Consider the following 20,067-nt stretch of genomic DNA (forward strand, 5'->3'; position numbering starts at 1 on the left):
ACAAATATACAAAATGTAGGAAGAGGAAGGAGCTCGGCCAAACACACAAAAAGGGTGTATGCACCAATTAAAAAAATAATAAAGTACGTTGAAAAAATTAAATATATCAAAATTAAATTAAAAACAAAAAAAAAAATAATTAAATAAAACAAGGAAAATAGAAATCAAAATAAAAAGAATCAATTGAAAGAAACTAAATTAAATTCGATAAACTGAGAAAATAATTAAATAATAAAAATGTTTACAAATATAATAAAAAATAAAGTACATTAAAAAAACATAAAATGAAATAAAATAAATCAAAATGAAATGAATTAAATAATAAATAAAAGAGAGTAATGAAATAATTATAAAAATAATAATAAAACATGAAAGTAAAAAAGGAATATAAAAATATGTAAGTAAAAATTAAAAAAAAAAAAATTGTATTAAATTAAATCAATTGGAAAGTGAACTAGATTAAATAAAAATAAAAGTAAACTGAACTATGTATAATAAATCAAATGAAGTTAAATTAAATTAAAATAAGACTAAACTAAATGCAGTAAAAAAAAATTTAAAATAAATTAAAGAAGAAATAAAGATGAGAAAAGTTACTAAAAAATTAAATTGGATGACAGGAAACAAAAAATTTAAAAAAATAATTAAAAAATTTACAAAATAAAACAAATCAAAATTAAATGAAACGAATTAAAGCAAAAAAAAAAAAAACAATAAAGTAATAATAAAAATAATAAAAAACAAAGAAAGAAAAAAAGGAAAATAAAATTAAAAAAATGTAACTCTTTTTTTGCGGCTGAGAAGGTTTAAAATTTCTGGCACATCAACAAAGTTGTCGTCGCAGCAGTGGTATGTATATATGTATGCAGTATAAACAAAATAAACATAAATTGAATTATAATAAAATGATAAAATAAGTAATAAAATCATAATAATAAAATACAATAATAATAACAATAAATAATATAAAAATAAAATAAATGAAATTAAATCAAAGTGGAATGAAAAGCAAAAAAAGAAAGAGGTAAATTAAAAAAGCAAAATAAAATAAAATTAAATGAAACTAAAATAAATAAATTAAAAAGAGCGTAATTCAAAATCGTTCTATGTTGACTTTAACTGAATTGAAGTTGTGTAAGTGAAATGGAAATTTTAAAAATTAAGTAAAGTGAATGAGGACTAAGATATACATATTTCACCATGTTTTACTGAAACTCACAATTCCAATATTGTGTAATTGCCTCGTGATTCCGTTATACGTTGTTAACAGTCAACGTTTTAATTAAATTTTTTGCCCCGCCACTTTGTCTCTGTGAAACAAAACATTTTTAAAATTCTTCAAAAGTGCTTGCGACTAGAATTACTTTGTGTATGGGCTCGAAACGATGTGTTTTGTATAAAAATGTGACAATTAAAACTGCAAATTCATTAGCGATGCCAAACCACCGCCAGCACCAACTCCAGCAAAGCCGCATGCAATAACAACAGCAGCAATGTTATTGATTTGCCATTTTGGCGGCAAAGCGAAGCGACCACGTTCGGCCACAGCTGACAGCAGCGACAGCGAGACGGAGGCGACTGTTGACGCCCGCGGTAACAATGCAACTGCTAGTGGTGGCGCCGTTACGAATGAGCAGCGGTAAATATGCAACACTCATGCATGACTACATTCACTTTTTTGATTGCCTGATTGCCTGATTGCCCTTCATCTCTCACCTCTAACCCGCCTGCCAATTGAAATTCACTTAACGTAAGCTCTGCATCTATTACAAAAGTGAGTTTATTTGGTTTTTGTTTGTTGCTCAGACATGTTGACGGAATCATGAAGTCGTCATAGACGTCATTCGGCATGCAAATGGCCTTGACACACTTTGGTGATGTGGCTGTGAATTTAGATGAAAAACAGCTGAAGATGCAACCGCATTAACGGATTGGAGTTCAATATGTAATGTTGCTCTGGGCAAAATGGAATTGAGTTTACTACCGGGGAATGCAAAAAAAAGTATGCAGATACATTTTTTCTCAAAGAACTAAAATGCTTTTCATGTAAAATAAAATGCGCTGTTTGAAAGTTATAATTGAAATGCGATGTTAGAAGAATTGAAAGCAAGATTACAAATACTCGATTTGCCTGGGAAAAATATGCATATAACTGTGCTAGTTAGTGATTGCTGGACATCTGAGCGTCTGTACACGTTGATGTCGTAATCAATCAATATAAATATTTTATTTGTGTTGTTCAGTTGATGTGTCTTTGCTATGATAGATAGTCGAGTCTGTATTTGAGTTATTATGAAACTGTATATTAAGATGCTACTACACTTCAGAAGTAAAAACAAAAAAAAAAATAATTTTGTATTTGTCAGTTTTTTAGAGTCTTAAAATGTAAATATGAAATAATATATAAAAAAACATTTCAGTGGTGTTAGAAAGTTAAAATTGTGTATAGCAAACACAGACTGTATGTATGTATAAATAAAATAAAACTTAATAAGGCATTTTTCACAAGATGTGATTTTTTAAAATGGCAGGCAGTTAATTAAGACAGCTAACATGACCGATTTGGTGAAATCTGAGTGAGAATTCACCATAATTTAGCCAAAAAGTTAAAAAAGAAAGAAAATACAGCTGAAAAAGATATATATTAGAAGTGGGCTTGACGTTCTATGCTCCACTAGGAAGTAAAGGAAAACATATACTATATGTACATATAGTATATATTTTTCAATGAATTTCATATTCCGGAGGTGGGCTTCTAAGTGAGAAATCTTCCCATTTAAGGTACTTGACCACCTTATAAGTTTCAAAAAATTAAATTTTTTTTTTTACATTTTTTCAATCCTTATACTTTTAAAAATCATCACCTGAAACTGTTTTTTTAAATTCGAATTCTAACAAAGTGAAATCAGTGAAAATGTGCAGGCGCATCCTGCACTCATTACTTGCTGACTCAGCTGAAAGAAAATAGCAAGTTTTAACTTTAAACGCGTTTTTCCAGAAATTACTTTTTTTCGAATGGCGGACACTTTATCTCCGAAACTGCTTAGCCGATTTTAATGATTTTGGTCTTGTTTTATTTGTTAAGATGTTTTGTATGCCAATTTACCACATTTTGCAAAAAAAAAGTTAATAAAGTATTATTTTTTAAGCATAACATTGTGAAAAACAGGGGTGTTTTCTTAACTTTTTTTCAAACATCCGTCATTTTTTTATTATTTTTTTTTTTTGTCAGTTTGTGGTAAATTCTCACGCAAGGAACCGTCCTTTTGAAAATTTTGTTTCTCTCTTTTGTTTTAGAATTACCATTTCTAAGATTAACTGTCCGCCGCAAGACATGATTTTCTTCAGGCCTCGACTTTGGCGCCTCCTGGATATATGTTAAAAAAAGAAACTTTAATAAATCAATTTTTTTTTGTATTATATAAGCTCTAAATAAAAATTAAAAAAAAAAAATTATTTTAATATATTATACAGAACATGAAACAAAAATTATTGAATATGTTGTACTTTTTAGCTTTCCAAGGTGGTCAAGTACCTTAATATGCTTTTTCAAGTTTATGGTTCAAATCCAGAAGCAAAGAAGATTTTTCTCGGACTCAATTTAGACACCTTTTATAAAATAAACGTAAATAGAATTGATAAGAAAAAAATTGTATTCTCGAAAGGTGTGATGTTGTTTTAAAATGGTCCAATTTTAATATAAAGAAGAAGCTTGAATGAAGTTAGAAAAATATTAAAAAATTACAAACAAAAAATTAAAAAAAAAAAAAATAAAAGGGGGGAAAAATTAAAAAAAAAAATTTCAATTAAAAATTTAATTATTAATTAATTTAAAAACATTTTTACTCCAAAATATCCAAAATTCTTAAAAATGTGCTCCAAAGCTGGTAGGAATTTGTAAAAATAAGAATATAACTTGCCTGTAGGTGACAATTTTTCAATGGTTTTCACGGCAGTTTTTTGGCATAACCGATTTATTTTATTTAGAATAGTAAGCCGTAAAGGCTTAGAGGTATCGAGTTTTAAATTGAAATAAAACAACGAAAATTCAAATTTATTGGACAATATAATTATTTTTGTATAGACCCATTCATGACTATTATTTTCTATAATCCCTTTCAAATGTTGGCCGAAACCCCGTCGTAATTCGGGCATCCGTAATCAGCAATTTTGAATGGCTCGCTGGAGGACTTCGGTCGGTATCTCGTGAATAACTTTGGTAATGTTCGCTTTCAAAGCCTCAATCGAAGCTGGTTTATCCACAAAGCATTAAGACAGTACATATCTCACAAATAAAAGTCGAAAGGTGTGATATCTCACGATCTTGGTGGCCAATCCACTGGTCCGAGACGAGCTCCCCGAAACGACGACGCCGTAAATCCGTTGTTTTAGGGGCTGTATAGGAAGTAGGGCTGTCTTGTTGGAACCAAATGTTGTAGAGATGTTGTTTTTGCTGTTGTAGCAGCAGCACAGGCTTCAATTTCCGCCATCAAAAAGTCGTTTATCATGGCGCGGTTGGTTTCGCCATCCACTATTACATTGGCGCCAGTCTCGTCTTTGAAGAAATATGAGCCGATGATTCCTCCAGCCCATAGGTCGCAACAAACGGATGTTTTAAATGGATGTAATGGCTGTTCTTGAATGGCTTTGGGCTTCGGGTTGCTTTTCAGCCCAAATACGACAATTTTGCTTATTGACGTAGCCTTTAAGCCAAAAATGGGCCTCATCGCTGAACACCATAAGTTGGCCTGAGCGCGCAATGAAGACTTTTCACAGAGCGTCGATTTTCGTAATTTTATTGTACGATTTGTGAACGTTGTTGAGACGTAAGTCTTTTCATGATGAAATGACAATGAATACTGAAAAAAAGTACTAGTTTGACAGTAGTCACGCGTGATCTGTTAAAAAGCCGCTATTAGAAAAAGTACCTCCACTGTGATTACCCTTTATGATAAATAAAAATAAAATAATAAAAAAATAAAGCCTAAAAACGCAAGTTTAGAAAGGCTATAGGATGATTTAATAAAATACGTGAAGAATCACAAGGTTAATGAAACTGGTATATATCTTATTCTAGCCGTTAATACGACTATGGATAAACATCGGAATTCCACTACTCCTCTCCTCTAGGGAGCCACATCTGCTCAAGGAGAGCTCCTTCTATTTCTGTTGATAAATACATAAAAGTAACTCGAGATATTTTGTAGAGCAAATGCTGACGAATTATTTTGCTCCAGAAGTATCACAGTTTTGGGCAATAGCCCATTTTGCTTTCAATGCAACTTTTATCCGGCTCATAGAGTAGAATTTTTTCAGCGCTCGTCGCAATGGCAATATGGGTTGGTTTATTTCGGTTACTGAATCGCCTCCATCTTCTTCGTCTCTTATTGTATAGAATTTCTGCACATGGAGGCAAATGATGGGAAAATTGACAAATCTTGGATATTTGAAAGTGGCCTTAGCGCCTTCTAAAGAAAATTATGGATGAAATCTGAAGACAAAATGTTTCCAAAAAACAACGGCTAAAACTTTTAAAAGCTATGAAAGGAAGAACTATAACATGTATAATGAATGCTAGGAGTGCAATAGCAATATATTTTTTTATTTATATATATAAAATATATATTTGATTCATTAAGCACATTTAAGTTCTTCCTTTCCTAGTTTTTGAGGGTCAAAAATATATTTTTAATTATTTACTTTTTTAATTAAATTGCATTCAAGTAGATTATGTACATTATCTCCATACAAAGAAAAAAAACAAAGCGGTAAGGTTTTTTCCTACGAAATTATGAAATTTATTATAGTTTAAGACTTCCGCCAAAATATATCTTAAAAATATAAAGATTTACGTTAGCAGAAGCCATTTGAATGTGCCACAAAAAATCTTTATTTTATTTTTATTCCGTTGATGAAATTGTAAAGATTTTTATGCAGACATTAGGTTAGGATAAATAGCTGCCCTTGCGAGGGGACAAAAATTAAAAAATTTGTCCGTTGTAATATCATGCAGGGGGAAGGCAGGGCAAAGGAGAAGGGAAGGAACTAGACAGGTGGAACCAAACAGAAAGAAGAAAGAATTTGAAGCATCCGTGGGACATGTTTTCATAGCCCCTGTAATACCAACACATATCAGGCGATGCAGTTTGTTTAATTCGTTTGCTGCCTTTCTTTGCTTGACCTTGGGCCACCATGCCAAGGATGCATAAGTGACTGTGGGTTTCACAACTGTGGTGAATGTCCAGAAGGTCATTCTAGGGTTTAGTCCCCATGCCTTACCAAAAAGCCTTGTACAGGCAAAGAATGCGGTATAAGTGTTGTTTTGGATGGGTTAACGGAGAGCCCTTTTTCCGTGCACCATTTGTTTATTATTGTAAGGGCTTGCTGCATGCGATCTGAAATGGTTTCCTCATGCCAGCCTAATACATAAACTACTAGGTCGTCAACGTAGCCCTGAGTGTGAAATCCTAGGTTATTCAGTTTGTGGAGAAGTTCATCTATGACTAGAGTCCACAAACGAGGAGAAAGTACGCCACCTTGAGGGCAACCTCTTGTGGCTTTAATAGATTTGATTGTTCCTCCTAGTTCGGTGCTGATCGTCCTAGATTTCAGCATGAATATTATCCATCTAGTGATGGGTTCAGGTACCTCCTTTAGATATAGGGCATTATAGATTGCCTCATGTGTTATCAAAAGCTCCTGATATGTCAATAAATGCACATAGAGCTATCTGTTTGGACTCAATAGCCTTTTCAATAATGGATTTTCCCTGTTGATAGGTAAATTGAAGTCGATGCAGTGGGAAGTTAGCCGAAGATGTAACTTTTTAAATCATTTTTTTCGTCCTGTTCGAGAATCTTTTTTAAAAGTTTATATCCATAATCGATGGAAAATTAAATTTTAGGAAGCTGCCTGGAAGCTTAAGAGCTTTAATAGAAATATGTTCGATTCACATCCAAAGTCGAATAAGGTCCGGGTGCTCCAAAAGAAAGCTTAATATTTTTACGTGTGTCTTTTTATTTTAGCGTAAGTCCAATATAATAAATTTTATAATTCCATTGGATAAACCGTCACTTTTTTTGGTGAGGTACCTCAATACACATACACATATATACATATAGATATATACACATACATGTACAATACATAATAGGCACATACATCCTCTGTTAGGCCTGTATTTCTAGCGCGTCTGGATGCTCTACAAATAGATGAGCCTGCCGGCTCCGAATACCTGTTGATTTTTATTAAAAGCTTTTTCATGACAGAAATGCGCTCAATTGCTTGTATAACTGCCTGCCGAGGGCCGATTGCTATTAGAAATTTTCCTTCTATATTTGATGTTTCACATCCAACGATGGTCACGCACGCACCCACTCGTGTATACTTTTTTTTTTAAACCATATGAATATTATTTGCTTGCATGCCTGAATTCACGTTTCAGATCTTTAGATTCAATTAATCGTTTATATGTTTGTAAATTAAAGCATTTGGTTGCTGTAGTTCTTTCCATACTTAACTTTCAGTAACTGTACATAAATATATTTTTTCTAAGCAAAGTGATTCAATTTTCTCTAGTCTTGTTATTGGTTTGACATTGAACTTCAGTTTACGTCAGTCATAAACTACGCCACGAAATTGCATACCGTTTGTTTATTTGAATTTTTTTGCCTTGCTGCGAAAGCGCTTGCTCGTAATAATCACGAAATTAAATACCTGAAGTGAAATAAGTAAAACAAAAGTGTATAAGTCATTTCGAATGATGATCGATTGCAATGGAATGAGGAGAGGTGTGCTTCAATTTCGAATTTTCATAACCGATAGTCTGTTTGTATGTATGCAATTTGTTTTGATTTGTAACATATACACATATACATTTACATACATAAGTATATATACTTAGGTGTTTGCGTTTACTGAAACAAGTTGGCGCAAAATTAATCACCCTATCGGAAGATGCAAATGCAAATGGCGTCGTACGTTAATCACTATTTGACATTCGTCAACTTGACAGCTGCAGTGTACAAACAGACAAGCAGTGGAGCGCGTAAATTAAAGATTTCTATTACTCAAAATGATTTTTTTTATATTTAGTAAAATAGTTATTCAAAAAACAAATTGGATGAATAATTTTGTGCCACCTTATATACAATATATTGTGACAGTTTAACCTAGTATAAAAATAGACGACAAGTAAAAAATCTAAATTTGCTTAGCTATGTAAAATTTTCATTAAAATGTTTTATATAATATATACAGTGAAACCTCGATATAACGAAGTTGAAGGTGATGGATAAATTATACGTTACTTGTACGAGGGAGAACCAATAAGTTCCCTTGTTAGAAATGAAGACACCATTTTAAAAATTTTTTTTTTTTTTCAACATAGTACTCTTTTAGAAAGACACACTTCTTTCAACGCTCCTGCCATTTTTTTAACCCCTCTAAGAAATAGAATTTGTCGAACTCTCCAAAATACGCCTCTGTCTTGGCGATGACTTCCTCGTTTGAACTAAATTTTTTTCCCGCGAGCCATTTCTTCATGTTGAGGAACAAGAAAAAGTCGCAGGGAGCCAGATCGAGCCAGAGGAAGGGGGGTGCGGTAGCAATTTATAACGCAATTCACGCAGTTTGGCGGTGACAACTCCGGATGAATGAAATGCGGTCCAATAACTCACTGTAGTATTGTTCACTGACCGTTGTTCCTTTTTCTAAAAAATCCATAAGGATGACACCGTTTCCATCCCAAAAAATCGTCGCCATGATCTTTCTGGCCGATGGAATTGTCTTCGCTTTCTTTGAAGCAGATTCAGAGGGAGAAATCCATTGTTTTGATTGTTGCTTACTTTCTGGCGTGTAGTGATGAATCCAGGTTTCATTAACGGATCTCGCTTTAATTGTTACAAACACTGCTTCGAAGTTAACAGCCGCATTTGCTTGTTGTCCACCGTGAGCAATCGCGGCACCCATCGGGCGGGCAATTTTCTCATCGTCCACTTATCATGTAAAATTTTCCGATCGACACACCTATGGCTTCTATTACTTCGCGCACTTTCGTTAGTCGGTCAGCGAGAATCGTGTCGTGAACTTTTTGAATGATTTCCTCGTAACCACGTCTGCCGGGCGTCCTGGTCGCTCCTCATCAAAAGCGGATGTTCGCCCACGTTCTTTGGTTTAATTTGTTGAACACATATCTAACAGTGGTCATAGATAGCGAAGCGTCCCCATAAATATCATTCAACTTTGCTTTTATCACCTCACATTTTTTCCCATACAAAAAACAAAAAGCGAATTACCGAACGAAACAACTTTTTTCATCTTAGCGAAAATCACGCAACACGTCTTACTCGAATAGCTGCCAAATCCAAAGTAACCTATCAATCAGTTTGAATTTTGTTTTGTCGTCGTTTGATAGATGGCAGCACACGATGTTAATACCAACTTCTCTCAGGACCGCCCTCTCTCATCAAACACGGGTACTTAGTGAACCGCACTCGTACATCTAAATGAGTCTAATCAACAAAAATGCAACGCAAAGAATAGGTATTCGGCTTCAATCTTGTAATTTCGTGCACAGATTTATTTTTTTCAATGCAAATTTCCATAATTTCGAAGCGTTGCTCTGGCGTTAAACGATTCATGAAAACTTGCCAACCTTTGTCAACACAGTGTGCCATTCTCAGCTGTTACGCCATAGTCATGGACGTCGATAGTTCTGATGCAGCTAAAAAAACAATCTTTAAATTAAAGATTAAAAATCTCTCAAAAATTATGATTTAATTTTCTGACATTTTTCTCATAAGCGCACACCTCCCGTAAGTCGATAAATTGTTCAGTCCCTTAAGTGTCCGACTAAGGGAGAGCAGACTGTACTTAAAATATATTGTTATACTTAGTGCGTAAATCATTTTAGCTTTGCCTTAAATCGACCCGATTTATTATTTAAGTTTCCGCTGAAGAAGCACTCGCCTAAATCCAAAAAAAGAGTACCGCCGCTCTCAACCTAGTTCGAAGGGAATCACCTCACCTCATTTCTGAAGTATTGCAGCATTAAAACTTGCATTTTCAATTTATATCGGCCTGCATTTCGTCGCAGAAATGCAAATGAGGTGTGCGAGCAATCGTGCAAAGTAATTATTGTGCCAACCCAAGAAAAAACAAAAGAGGAGAGAAAAAAGTATATGAAATAAAAATTGTGGTTGCAAGTGAAGCAAAAATGTAACAACAGAAAAAATGTGCACGCACAAAAAAAAAAAAAATAAAAAAAGCGGATTTCGAATGCTAACAGGCAAAAGGGCGCAACACACAGGGCAAAAAATAACAATAACAATGCTGAGCAACACACAGAACAATGGCATAGTGCAATAAAAAAAAATAATAATACTGCAGGCAACAACAACAACAACTATTTCACAGCAACTGTATAAATGTGTGTAGTAGGTAAGTGAGGAAAGAAATGCAAAACAATTCTCTTGCTTAATGCTGTTGTTGTTGTCGTAGTTGCTTCGTTGTTAACTGAAAACAATGGGAATCGAAAGAAGTCATCAACGAAAAAACACAACAAAAAAACAAACGATGTACTGAAAAAGAGTGATTAGTGCTTGCTTGTGCGGAAACGACAATAACAACAGCAACAACAAGAACGGCGAGAACAGCAAAAGCATCACCATCAGCGAGTGCCGACAATTAAAATACACAAACAGCAATAAAAACTATACCAACAATAATGAGAACTCTTCGAGGGCAGTCTCGGTATTGTTGTGGCTATGTCAGCAACTACAACTACAACTACAACAGCAGCCATGTACGCGCCAATGGTTGCAGTCTCGCCAGCCCCGCTGCCTAACTGCACTTTCTGTTCACTGCGAAAGATGCTGCAAATGCACGCAGCGTGTAAAAACTTGGCCACACTGACACAAATGCTGCAGCTGGTTGTGTGTGTGTATGTGTGTGCGCGCGGATGTACGCAGAGAAGTTTGCAATCAGTGTATGCAGGCGTTTGCGAAGTGGGTGACTGGCTCTGGGAGAATTACATCCGCAGTCGCCACAATATTTTAATTGTTATTCATATTACTGCCATTGTTGTTTTTGCTGCTGTTTGTGTTGCCTGTTGATTGCTGTCGCTGCTGTCGTTATTGCTTACAAATGCTGCACAAACATAAACTTTTGGTTTGCTCTGTTTGGTAGTGCGAAAATTCTCATTCACCAACACAAAAGAAGAAGAAAACACAACAATACACAACAAGAGGGACAGAGGGACGGAGGGAGGGAGGGAGGGAAAATTCATGACGACAAAAGAGTTAACAGCAACGGCATGAACAACAGCAATGAAAAGCAACTAACTAACATTTGCTGGCACTGCAATAAAATAATAAATTAATCAAAAACTTTAAGTTGCCAACAAAAGAGCATAAAAGGGTTAATGAGGAATGTACAAAAAGGGAAGTCGTACTGTAGTAGTAGCAGTGTTGGTGTGCGGCAACGCACGAAGGAAGCTTCATGAATTTAAAGTGGCAGTCTCGTTAAATAAAGCAATAAAAAATTACTATGGGTAATTTTCCAGAACTTAAGTGGCAATACAAATGCTGATAAGCTTCATAGTTAAACTTCAATGTTTTTTTTCATAAAACCTGCATGTTTTCTTACACTTGTATGCGTGAGGACAGCATCGAAAATAAGCTGGGTAATTTTAAAATCAAATCTTTCGACATGTGGGCGCTAAATAACACTTTTCTATGCACTGACAGAAAGCTTGGCGCATTTTGTTTCCATCGCTGCTTCGCTTTTAAATAATGAGCGATTCCATGTCGAGTGATGCAGGTACTTTGGACATAGTCTTACATTTTTCTGAATATTGGTTAATTTGTAGGCTTGAGTATAATAAGAAGTAAACTGGAAAATCTTTCAAAAAAATTGTAAAATTTTGAGATCTATTGAATATCGAATTTTTTTTAGAGTCATGGGAGTACAAGTCTTCGGAAATTTCCACAAGCGCAATGATCAAATTGCACTCTAGAACATTGCTAGGAAAAATTGTCGATGAAGAGGCATAGTGCAAAGGTATAGAAAAGTTGTGCGAGAAGATTGTAATCTGGCAAGTTCTCTTGATCTCTCTGCTGTTTCGTTGCCCTAAGGTCCCTCCCATTTCTCACGGCAAACGCTGTAGGGAAGAATTTATGAATTTGAATTTTATTTTATTTTTTTTCAAGAAGTCAAGAAAATATACTGCGTAATTGAAATATACCCAAAATTTGGGCAAATGAATTCTTATGATGGAGGTGTTAAAATGTTTCCCTTGGCAAGAGAGTCTAAAAAAGCTATATATTTTTTTATTGAAAAAAGACTGAATCCGGTATGAATAGCAAAATGTTTAAAATTACTACAATTTGCACAATTTCATGTGCATTAAGGTGTTATATGAAAAAAAATTGCTGTTTTCCACCGAAATCGTAAAATCTGTTATATTTGAAGATTTTCGCCAAAATGCATATTTTTTAGAAATATTATGAGCTACATTGGTTAGAAAATACCTTCTAAAGTTAGGGGTTTTTTTTTCATAAATAAAATATACTTTCCAAAAAATCACCTCAGCAGAAGGGATCCAAGCAATGAAATTTTTGCAGGTACTTTCAAATCGGTTCAGCTCACATAAGTCTTAATATTTTTCCGGAATATTTTAGCGGAGGTCGTAAGATGTAATAAATTGCTTTATTCCAATTTTATTGCAAAGCGTCTTTCAAAAGACTCGTCTAGATGTTGTTTTAAATTAAATTATGTAAAAATTTAGATCCTGAAAGACTTTTCTTGTACAAAACACTACTCTTAACAATTTTATGTGAAAAATTACATCATTTAAATGTCCACAATGAGCGCATCTACAGGTAAAATCCATCAAACAGTCGATTCAAAAATGCCTAATTGTTGAGAACTTCGAGATCGATGTTGAATGTTGTTCAGCAACACTTTGCGCTATAGGGCAATATTCTAAACAGAACAGCCAATTTTTGGTGTGCCATCCTTTTTCTATCCTCGACATAACCTGTTTCCTGAAATTTTTTCATCGACCTTTGAATTGTTGACACATTCGGATGATTATTTCCACACAAAAATATCAAAAATGTTGCAATATGTTGTTCTTAAAGATCGACCATTTTTCACAATAAGTTGCAATAATTTTAATTTTCGAACGAAACCTTATTTCTTTGTCAACGAAAATAATAAAAGGGAAACAAAAACACTTTTTTGTTGTTAGACACATAAAGCAGCAATGCTTGCAATTATCTTAAATAAAATATAAATAAATAAATTATCAAAAAAAAAATTACTACAAAAAATTGAAAGAAATACAATATTAATTAACTTTTAGTTATCGTACGAATGCAAAAAACCAAAAAGCAAAAGGAAACTTTCTGTTCAATCAGAATCGGACTCGGACGATACATCACTAACTTTGGAAGCGGAATTGGACTCAGCTACATTTTATGAATTGAGCATTGCCAATAAATCCAAAAGCTTTGAAGTGGTAGCACTTTTTCAATTGTTTTGTTGAAAGACTTGAAATCAGTGAGTGGGTCTGATACAAAAAATTCCCTGAATTTCAGGCTTTAATGGCCTGCTTCGGCATTTATCCGACTGAAATGATGATTTTTATTATAGTTTATAATTTATCACCATACAGTCTGTTCTAATTTACCAGATTTACGGATTCAAATCCGCCCAAAGATACTTCAGCAGCATGCCAAAGAAATGTATGGGTAATGCTTTATGTTGTTATAACAACAATAGCAACATTTCAATATACTCCAAAATATTGAGACATATTGTAGTATCAGGAGGTGCGTCTTAATGGAAATTAAACCTGAAGAGCGAATGTGCATACATATTAACCAAAGGAAAGGTTCTCTATCCAAAACTCAGAAACTTATATTGACTTACAAATCCGCACTCTCAATTCTCAATTGGCAATAAATTGCAGCGGCTCAATAATAACACCGATTTAAACTTAAGATATGCATCCGTGGGTCATTGTAGCAAACTCTAAAATCAGAATACTTGAAGGATTCCAGTTAAAAACGCTTAGAGCGATAGTAAATATCATAAATGATCAATTCACCGGAATTCCACCATTACTGAGAAAATTGAAATCACGGTACATCATAAAACTTCAGAAAATTTAAATCCTGCTCTTCGCTTTTCATTAATGCCGCAATAAGATGAACAAGTAAATATAGATGTCAATAAAAAATCTGATATTGGAGGTTGAATTAGTTTTAAAGGTTTTTTTTCGAAGATTTGGGGCTTTATTGTGAAAAAACGGTACAAAATATTTTATTCGAAGTATTGGCCATCGCTAGCTACAACTTTCGCCCATCTTTCGGGCAATTTCCGGATGCCGTTTCTCCGAAATTCTGGCCGCTGCTTGGCTATCCATGACTCAACCCATATTTTGGTAGCCTCGTACGAGGAGAACCGCTGGTCCGCCAAATCGAGACTCATATGCCGGAACAAATAATAATCGGAGGGAGCTATGTCTGGACTATACGGCGGGTGGGGTAACACTTCCCAGCCAAGCGTTTCAAGGTATTTTTTGACAGGTTGAGCAACATGCGGCCGAGCGTTGTCATGTTGCAAAATAACCTTGTCGTGCCTTTTTAACGTTTCCGGCCGTTTTTCTTTGAATGCCCGGCTTAAACGCATCAATTGCAGTCGGTAACGATCCCCCGTGATTGTTTCGCCCGGTTGGAGCAGCTCAAAATATACGACGCCGACCTGATCCCACCAAATGCAGAGCATGATTTTCTTGCCGTGAATATTCTGCTTGGCCGTCGACGTTGATGCGTGGCCGGGCGAACCCCATGATTTTTTGCGTTTTGGGTTATCGTAGTGGATCCATTTTTCGTCGCCAGTCACCACCCGATGTAAAAAACCCTTCCGATTTTGTCGCTCGATCAGCAATTCGCACGTAAAAAGTCGCCGTTCGGCGTCGCGCAGCTTCAACTCGTACGGGACCCAATGTCCTTGCTTTTGGATCATTCCCATCGCTTTTAGACGCTTGCAAATGGTTGATTTATCAACGCCCAATGATTCAGCAAGCTCTTCTTGGGTTTGGCACGAGTTCTCGTTTACCAATTCCCCCAATTCCGCGTCCTCGAACTTTTTGGGCTGGCCAAGACGCTCCTTGTCTTCGGTGTGAAAATCACCACTTTTGAATCGTCGAAACCAGTACTCACATGTTGAAATCGACGGAGTATGGTCTGGGTAGGCCTCCTGCAGCAATTCACGGGCTTGGGCTGTATTTTTTTTCAAATTGAAGCAGAAAAGCAAAGCTTCCCGCAAATTGCGTTTCGACGGCACGAAAGTTGACATACTCTGAGCACGAAAACACTGCGTTGTTTATACTTCAGCGAAATGACAGATACTGATAAACAAAGCCTAGGGATGAGGCTTTGTCATGAATATATATTCAGTATTGCCAACGCGATAAAGTGATAAATAGCGCCATCTGTGTGTCACCTTTAAAACTAATTCAACCTCCAATAATTTAAGAAAAAGAAAAATTGTAGGAATCTCGGCTAGAGAAATGTTATTATCCTGCGTCAGGTATGGTGAAATTCTTCACAAAACGGTGTTAATGGAAATATTTTCTGCTCTCATTTAAAAAAAATCAGAAGCTTCTTTCACTTCTTAACACTTTTTAATTTCGAACCGATTACGAAAAAAGCAATGGGAAATTGCATCTACTAGAAAAAAGTCAGATTTTTCAGGTGCGCATTTACGAAGCGTTTAAATTCGTCCGAGGAAAAGTCTCTGAGACTCTGTAGAGTTTGCTCTCGCCATTAAATAATTTATTTCTTATAATATATTTAATGAATTAAAATGTGTAAGCACGAAACAAATCCTTAAATGAGCTCTAAAAGGAATTTTTGTATAATGTTTTCACCTAATTCTGTTTTTACATAAATTTTTTGATAACGTTTCTATCGCGTAAAAAGAGAATGAGGTGTATTTACAATTCTCCGAATTCATAAAAAAAAGTCGAAATTAATATTCTTTAAAAAATACATTCAAATACAAATACATAGTGGCTGCAAATATAAAATAAGAGTAAATATGTTACTCATACCACCAGGTGTACCATACGCGTAAAACCTTTGATATTCAGTAACACAAATTAAAATAAGATGCGCAATGAAATATGTACGTACGCACACATGTATGTGTGAATATGCAGCCCACAATACTCGCTATACGCTAATCCCACGCTACAAGTTTTGTTGTAGCCGGCTTGCTAAACATAAAAATTAAATGTTGCCTACTTTTAGGCGCTATATAGATATTTGTGGTAAAATAAACACATGCATTGGCATGATAAAATTACCAGCACTGTATATGAGGCAGAAAATTTCAAATCTAGTTTTTTATTGTTGTTGTGTTTTTATAAAATGAAAAAAAAAAAAACAAAAAAATAACGTTGAGGAAAATTTACATTTTAAAAAAATTGTGCTATTGGTACTTAATTTATTTTTTTTTAATTTGTTTTTAATTTTCAGGGGGTATTCTAGTGTAGAAATTCGTTTATTTTTGTTGATATTCTCGAAGCTTAACCTTTCAAGAATATGCCCTTTAAAGGATTTGTTAAAATTTTAATTATTTCCAGAGATATAACTATTTCAGTGTCATGACTTCTAAGCTGGCTCGGCTGGAACGCCACAGGGCGTAATGGGACTCAAAACTTTAAACGCGTTTTTCTCGAAAATATATGTTACAAAATGTTTACCTTGATTTCTCAGGTTCTACTTAACCGATTGACTTGAATTTTGTGTGAGCCTTCTCCATATATATGTATATCTATCTAGCATACTTACTATTATTATAAACAAAATAAAAATTTTACTATTTTTAAAATAGTCCGAAAAGTTACAAAAAGTATTAAATAAATTTATCATTTTTTCGGGCAGCCGCAATTTGGCAAAAAAAAAAATTAATTATTTTCGACTTTTTTGTAGTAAGTACGATAGCAGCATTCATCAAGATTATTACCCTTTTTTATTTTTTTGTTTCAGATTATTAAAACGCTTGCAATCGTGGTAGGTGAGGCGCGCCATTTTTTACTAACCCTTCCTTCAACAACTTATAACTTTTTGAGTTTTTCGTTTTTTGAGATTTTTAATTTTTTATGTATTTTTAAAACATTAATGAATAACTTTTAAAATATATTTAATATTTTTTATTTTTTATTTATAGCACCCGAAAAAACATCTCAAATTCATGCCTCTACACTAGAATACCTCCTTAATATTAAATTATACCGCCTCCGAAGGCCATATGGCTTTTTATGAGAAGATTTTTCCGTGACAGGAATACACCCAGAGGTTTGCTTTGCCTGCGACCGCTATTCCAATTTTTTTTTCATTTAAAGTTTCGTACCCGAGGTACCCAATAATGTTTTTGTTTTGAATTGTCATTTTGGGGTTTGAAGCTCTTAACAAACACTCGATATATACATACTAACTTTGACCTGAAATATAATAAAAAAGCAATAACAATGATTGATCATTTAACTCTGCTTATAGAAATTTCTCATGAGTACCTTTAGACTACAACTTTTATGGAGAACCCATGTTGCACTGAAAATTACCCTAACGTATCCTCTTTCGGGTATCACCTCTCAATCTATTTTTTCTTCGGATGATGCTTCAAACCTCTCTGCAGTATCAAGTACTGGGAGATGGATAGAAAAATCGTGACCTAGTCTGGGGCATATTGCGTCCTTAGGTTACTTTAGAGCTTCTAGATATGCCTGCTGATTTCTAAGTACCGAGAGTTAGGTTACTTAGCAGATTTGATGTCGCATTAAAAGATAGGGTCAAGTTGGTGAAAACTATTGCTTTACCCTCGAAGGTATGAGTCAAGATTAATAACATCTGAATAATTTAACATCTCTACGTCTCTACTCTTTCCAATAAATGCACATATCTGCTTTTTAGCGCAATTCACAAACTAAAGAGTTTGAACTTGTCTTCCTCAAGCAAAAAAACATACAACCATGTTTCTCTCTTCATGGTTTTGTTGTGTTTGTTGTTGTAACAGCATAAAAATTCAGCTTGCATGTACGGAGTGACGTTGCTGCTGGAGAGAGAATTCTTTGTCGGATATAAATCTGGGTCGTTCCGGTAACGTAGAACCGAGTGTTGTGCAAACGTTTCTCTCTTCATACCAAACTTCGTCACTATCTTTGGTACCAGTGCTTTGGCAGTGAGAATACCGCGAAGAGCTTCATCAAGTGTAGTGTTATTGTACTTATAGTTAAGTAATGCAACAGTATTTACCTAAGAACAGGGAAAAAATTGAGCCGAGTACGGAGTCTGCGATAATCCATGCCATTTTATGCATTAAGAGATACTAAAAAATAATATCTAATAATAAAATTATCTATTATTGACTCCAACTGGTTGCATATTAGTTGAGTGCGCACGCTGCCAGGCTATATCGGGCACATTTTAACAGTCAGCGTCAGCGGCGAACAACTAGTTCAGCCGGCAACATAGTGACAACAGAAAACATCCATATAAATTTATTTACTTTTTTGCCGGCAAGCAACAAACTAATTTTAAATCAAACTGAGGAGGCTGAAGCATACTCAGAAACTCTAAATATAAAGTAGAGTAACCCATAAAACATTGCGGAGTGAACTTTGTGCTCAATGCGCCGATGTCGAGGGACTGCAAATGCCCCACTGGCTTTGCCAAGGCGCCAATATATCAGCAAAGTCAGACAATCGTCGCCTCTAGCAGGCAAACACGCGGAAAATATGCACTATACATATCTACATATTTATTTGTTTAGTACATACCTACTTGCCATTATCCATGAGAGTTTGCTCCCATAGAGGCGGCGACAAAAATTTTTGCAAATATTTGCTGTCTCTCGAAGCGTATTTTCGTTTGACATAAATTAAATCCTTCTCTGCCCACATTTATGCGCATACATTTACGTATTTATGTGCCTAGTTTTGATGCAAATAATTTCGCCCCAGTGCAATGTCAATGCAAGCATTAAATAAACTGTTGATTCGTATAAATTTCGTTTTCAATTAATTTCGCCATGACATTGCCGCAATGCCAAACAACCAGACCGAGAGCTGACACTCGACAACTGTCAGCGGTTAACACTCTGTCTCAGCCGGCAAAAAGCGACAGAGGCTAACAAAAAACAACAGCAAAGAAGCAGCAAGCCAAACAACGAAATAGTCTAATAGCGAGCACATTTTTGAGGCAGTCTACATTGAGCGCCTGCTTGATTAATTAATTAATAAAACGCGTCAAGTTGCATGTTGAACGCTGCCATGACATGTGTTTGTGTTTGTAATGTAGCTCATGTGTGAGAAACTGTGCCTGTATGTCACAAACGTTGGCTGGCGCAACGGGCCGCCTTTCAATCGTTCGTGCCTTAATGGCTGGGGTGGCGAACAGCACCGAAGCACAGAAGCAATCTCCTCATTGACATGCCAATCATTATGAGTAGCTTTGCTGTCATTCACCACATTACAGCGATGGTGCTGTCAGTGGCAGTGGCAACAACAATATAGTTTAATTTCCCCACCGCAAGCATGAGTGTATGCACCCACGTAAGCAAGCAAGTGTGTGTTTATTCATTCGTGCACTCTAAACGCTGTCTGTTCGTTTCAGTTCGGTTAGCTCGACTGATCAATACTGATCCCATAGATACCAGAACTGGTCGCTAGTGTTGCTAAGGGAAGGCATGAACGCGTGGGATCGTGTTGCCGTTTTTAGAGGTTTCCTACTAAAATTGGTGAGACTTTTTTCCCCTTGTAGGTTAAAATAAATTTTGAAAAATTGACTCATTGAGAGGTATCGCATTTTAACTTTAAATAAAAACCGGAAATTTAAATAGATTGAGCAATCTTTATTATTTTTGTGCATATTCATGAAATTTAAATTTTAAAGATAATCCCTTTCAAATGTTGGCCGCAATTGCGCCGTAATTCGTCCAACCGTAAACACCAATTTCGAATGATTCGCTGCAGTGATTCCGTCGGTATCTCGT

General features: G+C 35.0%; 1 protein-coding gene across 3 annotated transcripts in view; it reads left to right on the forward strand.

The window, feature by feature from the left end:
- LOC128866047 (probable serine/threonine-protein kinase DDB_G0282963) overlaps positions 1-20,067 on the forward strand; it is a 285,646-nt gene that overhangs the window by 114,300 nt on the left and 151,279 nt on the right. The window contains exon 1 of one of the 3 annotated variants that reach the window (XM_054106519.1): positions 568-1,639. The exons of 1 other annotated variant lie outside the window; for it this stretch is intronic. In XM_054106519.1, the coding sequence (XP_053962494.1) occupies positions 1,494-1,639 (146 nt within the window). In that variant the 5' untranslated portion in view covers positions 568-1,493. One more of the 3 variants, XM_054106522.1, reaches the window with a different exon arrangement.

Source organism: Anastrepha ludens, chromosome 6 (assembly GCF_028408465.1).
Source record: "Anastrepha ludens isolate Willacy chromosome 6, idAnaLude1.1, whole genome shotgun sequence".
Classification (NCBI taxonomy): domain Eukaryota; kingdom Metazoa; phylum Arthropoda; class Insecta; order Diptera; family Tephritidae; genus Anastrepha; species Anastrepha ludens.